This window comes from Limulus polyphemus, unplaced genomic scaffold (assembly GCF_000517525.1).
Source record: "Limulus polyphemus unplaced genomic scaffold, Limulus_polyphemus-2.1.2 Scaffold87, whole genome shotgun sequence".
Classification (NCBI taxonomy): Eukaryota; Metazoa; Arthropoda; class Merostomata; order Xiphosura; family Limulidae; genus Limulus; species Limulus polyphemus.
This window is the reverse complement of record NW_013665697.1, coordinates 47,225-57,741: the sequence shown is the minus strand read 5'-3', so window position 1 is coordinate 57,741 and position 10,517 is coordinate 47,225. Positions and strand designations below refer to the sequence as shown.

Genomic DNA, 10,517 nt, shown 5'->3' with positions numbered 1-10,517 from the left:
CAACGTATTTGTTTCTCTTTTTAATGGTTATCTTTTAAAATATTTAGAATCTATATACGAATAGAAAGATTTATATACATAAATACTAGTTTCATTTAACCTATTTTGCTTCAATTCCTTTTCTAAAGAAGTAGCCCGAACTTCTTTCATTATCCCATCAAACTTAATAAGGACTTGTTACCCTCAAGCTAAATATTTACAGTTCGAAATTCAGTACTGTTGACTTTTAATTAGTTTTATATTATTAACATGGCGTCACACTTAATACATATCGCCATCTTTTGTCTTTTAAAGAAACTATACTACGTTATGTAAGCAGACAAACAAACACTCAAGGCATGGAAAATATTTTGAAAACGTCAACCTATATTTTTTATAAAGTGAAATAGATGATAAGATTTATTTTGCCATTCCCGTAGATAATAAATCATTCATTATTAGATATGGGAACACTTGAAAAAGAGAACTATTATTTCATAAATAAAACTATGGTGTATATATACTCTTGGTGCTTATTTATTTTCACTTGTGGAATTAAAACTAAAAGTGAAAAATAAAATTTATTCTTAAATTTATATATAGCAGCTTTCCGTCAAAAACTATGATTCAGGGCTACAAATGAAATTTACGTCTATCTTATAGTATGCAAAATAAAACAACTAACATCTGTGGTTTTGTAAGTAACAGCAATTGTAAAGACTATGTGTTTTTTTTGTGTGCTCAAATTCGACAAACAACAAGATTTGTAGAAACGAACATAATTATATTACAGTCCTAATAAATAAATATATATGTTTTATATTTCGAATCTGGAATTGTAAACCTACTGTGAACAGAGTAAGGGCCTGGGAAATTTAATTAAATTCCTCATTACTGGGTTCTGAACTCACTTGCACAGAAATTCCAGTTGCTTTGCCTTATAAAACCAAGACAATTTTAGTACGTAACGGGCATGATGCCAAATCGTAATACGATGATATATTTTGAATAAGAGCTGTTTTAGGAGTTCGGCGTTGAAATTCTTGAAATTTCCTGACCAGGTTATTACTAAATGAAATGTGAGATTACTAGTGAACGAAACGACAGTTTACTTGTACGTGGGGCTGACAAACGTAATTGCTAAATGTACAATAAATGTGTTGAACAAAAAAACCTCATCTTACTCCATCTGTCTTTCGTTACATGTGTATACACATATGTGCAGCGCTTTAAATTTACTATGTACGGCGCCCAGGGCCAGATGACTAATTTATCACCCTCCCTCTTCACTAGAGCTGTATAATATATTAATATCCAACGAGAAAAAGATACTAACTATGGTAATACCATTTTTAATAAACAAAACTTACACTGCACAATGCGTAGCTAAACTACAATAACATCCGCGCTTAGATTTTTAGAGGATTTTGACTTTGACAACCTCTACAGACCAGCCTATGTAATATTATTCGATCTTAATATGAAATATTTGTTAATTCTCACAAAACTATTTGTTTTATATTGATATTTGTGAAAAACAACAACAAACTGAGAAAATTTTAATGTAAGTTTAATAAAGATAATGTTCGTAAAATTTTAGTTTTTATCTATAATAGAACTTTACCGGCTTCGTAATCAACCAGTATAATTACCATAATTATTTTTTGTGTTGCTGATCATTTGTTGAACTCCCTCTCAAAATAGACTGAGGTTTTAACCCTCTATATCAATTATATGTATATATATATATATAAGATTCGTTGAACAAATAGAGAACTGCACGTAAGCTTCCACTGAGTCTGTTTAATGATTTATTTTACACCATCTATTTCTGATTAAATTCTTTTTAGTGCACTTTTTCTCAAGTATACATTGTACGTAAAGAGGTCATCAACCAACTAATGGAATGTATGTTCAAACTATATCAACATACAGGCAAAAGGAGTATCATCATGCTCTCATTTTTCACTAACTCTCAATACTCTGGAGCACGGTGTAAAAAAAAAAAAAAAAGGAAAATAAAACACTAGATTGGCCTAGCCACAGGTTTTACAGCAGTTACGACGAACAGAGTCACAGGAAGGAAAAGACCATTCACTGGACGAGCACAATTTCCACGAGCTGTAATAGAAAATTAAAAATGAAAAATAATTATCAGAACTATTTCCAAATGTTTCAAAGCAACATTCGTAGTTTTTTTTTATCTGAATACCTTTTATAATATAAGACACATTTATATACACGAAATTATTATTATTTTCTCTGTTAACTCTACTTGTTAAATGCTTCGGAAAGATATGTCTATTAACTGTCAGAAGAACCATATTTCTTAAATAAATTAATATTTAAAGATATTTAATTTTCACCAAAAGCATTTACATCTTTTGTGCACACGCCCACGTAACTCAAATAAGTTTTACAATAATTTTGAATTCTGTACATAAGATTGCCACAGGATTTATATATAATTGTCTTAGACTTACTTTAAAAAACTGTATATAAAAGACTTTGAATAACGCTATTTTATTTAAGTTCAGCCAAAGAGCATCTAGCATCTTAGATATTTTTAAACGTATAAAAGACTTAAAATACTGTTTGCTCTGATAGATCTTTTCGCACCTTCGCTTTCCGATGCATGAAATCCCGAATTTTTATGATGGTTGCCAAATATCTGTCTCTTGGTAGTCATATTCATAACTTCAGATAAGGTCGAAGTACACTTGAGATGCATCTCTCCGTTCTGAAAATGTTTCTCTTTTACAATAAATCTCAGTCCTAGAGAAGCTGTAATGATTTCAGCTTTGTCAAAAAGTAAAGGGTAATTCACCAGGTACCTACTGTTGGCCTAAACAGAAAAAGAAATAAGCATAGTTACAGTTTACACAGTGATGTATATGATATTTACAGAACAACGATGTAAGCGATCATGTCTCTATTTTTCCCAGAAACATAAAACACGTAATATTGTTCAGTAATATGAAAATCCCTGTCTTATTACACATTTTAACTTTTTCGTATATTCTATAGCATGCATGCTTACATTTTGCATCACAGTAACAGTAAAGTTCATGCATACATGCTCAAAATTCTTTTTACCAACATCTTTCGCAGCATAATGTCCTTCCCGACAGCGTGAGCAGCAGTTTTAAGACGGTTTTTAATAGACTTTAAAAGTCCCATCAGAGAGTCAAAATGTTTTTACAGAAATATTCAAAGCACATATGATACAAGATAGCAGGGATGGCATTCCATCATCCACACATAAGAGAACAGGCATACAGTAGAATATTAAAAGACAAAAATAGGAGCCCCCCAGTGACACTGCAGGATGTCTGCGGATTTACAATGCTAGAAACCAAGTTTCGATATCCGTGGTGGGCAGAGCACATATAGCCCATTGCGTAGCTTTGTGCTTAGCTATAAACAAACAAAAATAGGATACATTAAACTCAATTAGGATTGAATAGTTATAATTCCTGCCTGTGTTATTATGTAGGGATGATGCAAATGCCATCATTACTATCTTGTTTGCATTGTTTTTGAAGGATTAATATTAGCCATCATAATATTTACTTAGTTTTTAAAAAGTTTTTCTTTACTTGTTTTCTAATGCAGTGTTTCAATAGACATAGAAACGTTGTATCTATAACCAAGTTCTAAATACACGAGGTTCCAAATGTAATATTTATTGTTTATCTATTATTGGTTAGTAATTCCCGTTTCACCCTGTACTTAAGCTTTTTAAAGGAACATTAACTTTATATAATAAAGCTCACTTCAAGGGGTAATGATAACATCGTTTACACAAAAATTATGATTTTTATTAAATTATCACCAGTTATTAATAATACTTATAAAAGCGGATATTCCGTTTGAAACTATGTTACCTCAGTGAAATTGGTTGACACCATTGTTTTGGTTTTTGAGTTATCATGTAATAAAAAAGAAGCAGAAGAAAGAAGAACAAGAAATTCAAACTTTCTACTATGATATTTACAGACATTCGCAGAACTTGTGACTCAGTCATTACATAGATATTGTTATAAAACGAAACACTGTATAGTATTGTAAAGTTCTAATGACATATTGAGGAGATATTTAAAATACCATTTCGATTAACAGTCCGAGCCACCCCTACATACTGGGTGTAATTTTAACCTGTATTTCAGGATATAAGACGTACACTTTGAAATAAAACTTCTCTTGGATTATAAACCAGCCTCTTTCAACTCAGAATGAGATTATTTATCCATGAGTTAAGGTATTGCCTGTACCAGGAGGAATTTGAAAGAGCAGAAATGTTTCATTTGTCGCCATTAACGATAACTTCAATACCTATTTTTTTTCCTCAATAAAACTTAGAAAATATAGATGTTAATTTATTTTTTAAATAGTAGAATTTTTTTAGAAATAACCAAACATATGGTAAAGAATTCTTTAACAAACTAGGAAACATTTGCAAAAACAACCCTACTATAATCTAAGCCAATATATTATAGACTTGAAACTAAAAGCAGGAGTATATACTGCAGTAGAGCCTACTTTATAGTGAAAGCTACAAAAATTAAAAATTTATCAGAGGTGTGGGAGGCAAATTAATAGTAGGGGAGAGCAAGGTTTATCTGACTGAGCAAAGAGAGAAAATGAGCTACACAGACGCACCAATTACGCTCGAGGTCCAGGGCTCGCCTTAGAGCTGTTCTGAATTAGATTTTATGCATTCTCCTGCTTTTCCTGAAAGTAATTTCTCTAATTCTGATGTATTTTTACTGGGACAGATTGAAAAGTGTGGGGATCGACCCTCCCACTTTCTACAAAGGCTATCAAAAATGGTTATATTTCACTTGTCTGCGGAGGAATGAATTATAGAAAAAAGGAAAAGATAAAAGAGCAGGTTGATAAAAACTGTATGGTTGCAATGTTTCATAAGCGTAATTTACACGGTGAGTGGGAACATACCCTTACTTTTTTTCAGTAATTGAGAATTTTCTCCCTCACATTTCAATAGTGATATAATATTTTTCATTAGAGACTAAAGTACTCACCAGTCACTAGCACTTGGGCCCAGCGGAAAGACAATTCATACTTAGACAAAACTCGTATGGTGTGTTCTTGCAGAGCATATATAACACCTCCCACTCCACTTTTGAAACGCAATTTGCGCCTCTGGACACTACAAAGCTTCTAAAAAATGAATGATAGAAAAGTAGCAACTATCACATTCTGAGAAATGTAAAGTTTAATTATGGTATATAATTAGGCGCCCAGATACGGTATACAAACTGAAGGTTAACATACTTATCACTATCTAGACCTACTAACTTGATTTTCATTTATGAACCAGCGAAGTAACGGTGGAGTTTTCGAGCTACCAGAGGTGCAGTTAACATCCACAATGTCGTCAATTCTATAAGCAGAATATCCACCTGTAATTACAGGACCTCCACTACTGGATCCTGTAGTGTGAAAACAAAAAAAGAAGAAAATACTGAGCCAACTGTATTGGAGAAATTATTTTAGCTTATAAAAGGACAATCATCGATCGAATTTAAGCCTAAGTATGAATGTTTATAGTTAAATAGAACGGATGCACAAACACAAATTTACCGACCACCAACTGCATGATTACTCAAAATTGAAAAAAAAAATAGTCAAACTAATAACTAAGTACAATTATGTAAAATGCTGCTTATGAAAGAAAGAAAATTATAGATCAGGGCAGTTCGATTCCATTCAAAATGTGTAACAGGTAATTATGTACTGAAATGGATGAAGTTTTATTCTTTGAAAAAGATACCTCTAATAATTTTTATGTTCGCTTGTACTTGTTTGTTTGATAGCTACAAAAAAAGTTATCTGTACATAGTCATCCCTACTTTTGGACCGGTGGTCTAGAGGAAAGGCAACTAGTCAACAGCACCCACTGCAAACTCTTGGGCTACTCTTATGTAACAGAGTTGTGGAATTTGACCACCACTTTTACAGAGCACCATTCTGCTCCAAAGTGTGAAGCGCGTTTTTGCGGCAAAAGGACGCGAATTATGACCCCTCGGATTCACAATTCAAACACACTGATTAAAATATCAGGCCCGGCCCAGCAATTTTACAATTAATATACTTTTATGGCTTCATATCGGATGTTTTTCTTTATTTCTTTTAAAACGTTGATTTGATTTCTTCAGTAGTGGACCAATATATATTCCTAGTGACTTAAAAAACGTGGTGGTGGCTGGTTAGACTGAAGCTCCTGCCTTCTTATCCTTATGCCCCAATAATCCCTTTTTCACTCATAAAAAATTGTCACCAACTACTAAAAGATACATCTAATTTCACAACCTGCTTGTGTGAGTTGTTTAGGGTGGGGAATTTTAGCTTTAATATTAATGCCACACAAGACTTGTAGGTCTTTACAGTAAAAATAATAATAATTGTGATATGCTGTTAAGTGTCAATACTTAAAATTCACCATCTAGTTTTAGATTTTAAGACGATTTATAAGATCAGTTGCATAGGAGTGGGAATATGTTTGCTTCTTATGGATTTTACCCTACGCAGACGAGAAGCAACCCATGGTTCCCATGGTTTCCTTTAAGCCCCCCCCCAAAAAAAACGCCTTGCCCTAAATGCTTAAAAAGTGGCCCCTTTTTTTTCAATGAGCCCCTTTCCTATTAATGCTCTCTGTACATAACTAAATATTTAAATTCCTGCAGATTAAATATGTATATAAAGAAACTTCACGCGTTTTATGGGAAAATGAACATAAAAATCGCATTTATCTCTAAGAAATACATAGGAGAAATATTAAAAGTACATTCTGGAAAAGGTTCTGAGAGATTGCATATTATGTTTAAGCGTACATAAAGGGTCGAATAAAACCTTATTTAGATGAACTGTGTTTTTATCGTTTACAGTATTTTTACAATAATCAAATGTAACTGAAATTAGTTAAAAAATTATTATAATAATACACTTAAAACAAAATCGCATTTTCTAGTCAATTAATATTAAAAAAAATCAGAAAGCTATAGTACCTATACTTGGGTACGGACTAGAAGGTAAGACGCTGCCACCAATGATGATTTCTTCACTGCTCAGAGAATAGTTATTTGAAATCACAGCTGAACACCTCAGTGTAATAGTATCTCGTACAAAATGTTCAGGTGTTACTTCAAAGTAAAGGCCTAATTTAGAACTAACCAGGCCACCAATATGTTCATTTTCTGGGTAAGCAGTTAAAAACTCTTCGGGTGGCTGTTAAAAAAAAACACAAAAAAACATGTTTTATGAAATGCCGTGACAATAAATTTACAATGTGTTACCAACCAAACGAAGTGCTTTATATGATGAATTTAATCACATATGAATATATTTTTATAACTATTTCTTTTTTTGAGAGAAGTTCTTTTAAATTATATGGTAAAAAAGTATGCCAAGTCCAACCCACCCTATGACAACGAAAGCGTTTTACATCTTCCACTGCAAATTCTACAGATTTCACATACTAACCTAACGTTCATAGAGCGATAGGCCTAACTTCCATGTAACGATAAACAGTCAACTTAGTAATCAGTCATAATCCACTCCAACCTAACTCGCGTTTTTGTACTTCTGAAACTGTTCTAAAATTTTATAGAAAACTCCATACATGAAGCCACGCGCTCATCTCTTTATATCAAACCTTCATCTAGCCAAATAACAATATAAACGTTTAAATAAAACAAAACAAAAGTTAGAACAATACAAAAAAGATGCTGTACAATTATAAATTCGAGTACACTTCATTGAAAACACTCACATTACTTTATTACGGTGTAAACAATCAAACAGGCTTACAGCAATAACAGAATAATATATATTTTTAAGTTAGTAAGTATATAATTTAAAATTAGTCTTTTTCTCCAAAGAATTAAAAGAAGAACCACATATATGGTCTGAATTATTATAATTACTTTTCGCAAATTAAGAATTATGTAAATTCTCTACAAATAAAAAAAATACGAAACATTAAAAAATTGATTACTATTTTTTCCCCTTTTTATATGTTGGCAGACTTTCCCTGAAGAGTTATATTAAGATTAGATAATTAATAATGACAACAATTAAGCAAAGAGATGCTAATCATGACACGAAACTATAAATAGGTGGTGGAATAGGGGGGGGGGGCACTTGGTGAAAGTGACCCCTAATTTTGACCCTGTAGGGAAGAGCCTTGTGTATAATTATCATGGAAAGTCGCTCAATGGTCACAGTTAGCATAGCAAATAAGGTGCCCCATATCGTTGGTCACCCTCCCTCCAGAAATTCAAATATGTTCTGCTGCCTTTGAAACTGTCGACTGCTAACTGTGACAACGGTTGTATTTTATTTAAGTCTTTTTGTGATGTAATGTCACGCTTACTTATTTTATAGTCGATGTCACATAAACAGCTGATACAAAATGTGTTTTAACTGTCACTTTGATACTGTAACCAAAGACTTCGAGATTTTAATTTGGCTGTGGCTTTAACCCAGCTGGTCTGATTAACTCTGGTATTCAGAAAAATGCCTCGTTGACAGTCATAGTATAAACGAAATGTAGTTAAAATGCAGTTTATTTTACACTTTTAGTACCGGAAAATTGTAATGGAAAAACAACAACTGTATAATTCAAGTAAATGTTAGTCTTATTGTGATCTAAATTCACTCACAAATCCATATTCATTGGATATCTCATTGTATATTATCAACAGGTACGCACTGAGGGTTGAATACTTTATATTAAAACGGTTTTGAATTTTCAACTCAGCCAATATAAAGTAGCTATGGAAGGCATGCATTAGAACTACATTTTGGCATTCTTTGGTGTGTCTAAGTAGTGTGATGCCACCTAAAATTGATCGCTTCTGGACGCAGATTATTCATACACAGAGATCATAAAGATGTGTTCGGATTGGGGATTCGGAATTTACAAGAGTGGGATATCTCTTGTAGTTACTGACATTGAAAAAAAAGGAATATATGTCAACTTGGAGAACTAAGACCATACACAACGAGGCATGCAATAAATTGTACCCCAATGGTAAGGAACTTGCAGCTTCTCGTAACAGAGGTGAATCCACAAACTCAAAAATCAGTGGCAAAAGCTGTCCACGTGCGCCAGGCAACAGTATTTAACTTAACAGAGAAGGATCCCCATCTAGAAAAAGATATAAGTCACGTATATACAAGTCGATTTCACGACATATTTAAGAAAGAAATCAACTGCATAAAACTGTGTGAAAACACTTTGCTGGGAGGAAAATGGCAGTAATTGGTGACATTCGTATATTGATAACTGTGACAAGTGACATTTCCTACCGGTCAATGGGTGAAACAAGTTTTTAAAAGTGGTATGTCGCGAAATATTTTAGAAGGGATCCATGATCATCACTGGATATTGTGCCAGAGATGAAATCTGCTTACTATCAGGTCGATGGTATGGACCTTTCCTACCACACAGCTGGAGATTGAAAGGGGTATTCATACTATTCCATACGAAGAAAAAACTAATCAAGTCGCTGGACACAACATCTCTTGACTTATGTGTGATTGAACTGTAAAAATGGGCGTTGGGAAACCATTGTCCTCTTACATTAGATGAATTATGGAAAGTCAGAAAGGAGGGGATTGTTTTTTAGATAAGGCAGCCTTACGACTAAGGTTTTTTCTGAAAATAACACATGGTCGTCAGATAGTTCACATGGACTGTAATAACATGGTATGTCTCCAAAATCGTTTTAGTTTAGCGTACTCAACTCTTTACATACACTTATATTTAAGAGAATATATTTTGCCTATTCTAAACTTTTCATGATTTTAAATACTTTTATGTTAAGTTTACCTTCCACGCCGGGATAACATTTGTATTTTTTTAAGTTTCTTTTTTAAATTGAAAATTTATTCTCCTTTTTTTATCAAATACACATATATATATACATATTAATACTAAATCAAATATACAAATATAGAAGTTCCCACGAAGTTTAGTCAGCTTATTTGTGGAATACCTCTTAGTAACTATGAAAATTTAGTCAGTTTTTTTTTTGTGTGGAATACCCAAATTTTCATAGTTACTAAGGGGTATTCCACAAATAAACTGACTAAATGTTCATAGTTACTAAGGGGAACTCCACAAATAAGCCGACTAAATGTTCATAGTTACTAAGGGGTATTCCACAAATAAACTGACTAAATGTTCATAGTTACTTAAGAGTCAGTTTATTTGTGGAATACCCCTTAGTAACTATGAACATTTAGTCGGCTTATTTGTGGAATACCCCTTAGTAACTATGAACATTTATATATATATATATATTTAAATATCAATGAATTAGACAATAAAATGCGAAATTGACATTACAAGTCTATCATAATCATTATTTTTGAAATATTTGTGTTGTAGTTAACGTGTTATTGGTCATAACACAAAACATACCATATAATGTTATTACACTATTATCACTAAGAAACACTTAAATACAGAATAAAATATTTAACTTAGTGACGATTCCAATCCTATA

General features: G+C 32.5%; 1 protein-coding gene across 1 annotated transcript in view; it reads right to left on the bottom strand.

Moving 5' to 3' along the window:
- Nucleotides 1–1,767: 1,767 nt before the first annotated feature.
- The window catches only part of LOC106468279, a gene marked incomplete at its 5' end in the record, with an annotated part of 28,528 nt that continues 19,778 nt past the window's right edge, over nucleotides 1,768–10,517 (bottom strand). The window contains 4 exons of the mRNA XM_022397338.1: nucleotides 1,768–2,100; nucleotides 2,599–2,824; nucleotides 5,302–5,435; nucleotides 7,011–7,230. Of these exons, the coding sequence (XP_022253046.1) occupies nucleotides 2,006–2,100; nucleotides 2,599–2,824; nucleotides 5,302–5,435; nucleotides 7,011–7,230 (675 nt within the window). The remainder of the gene's footprint in view (nucleotides 2,101–2,598; nucleotides 2,825–5,301; nucleotides 5,436–7,010; nucleotides 7,231–10,517) is intronic.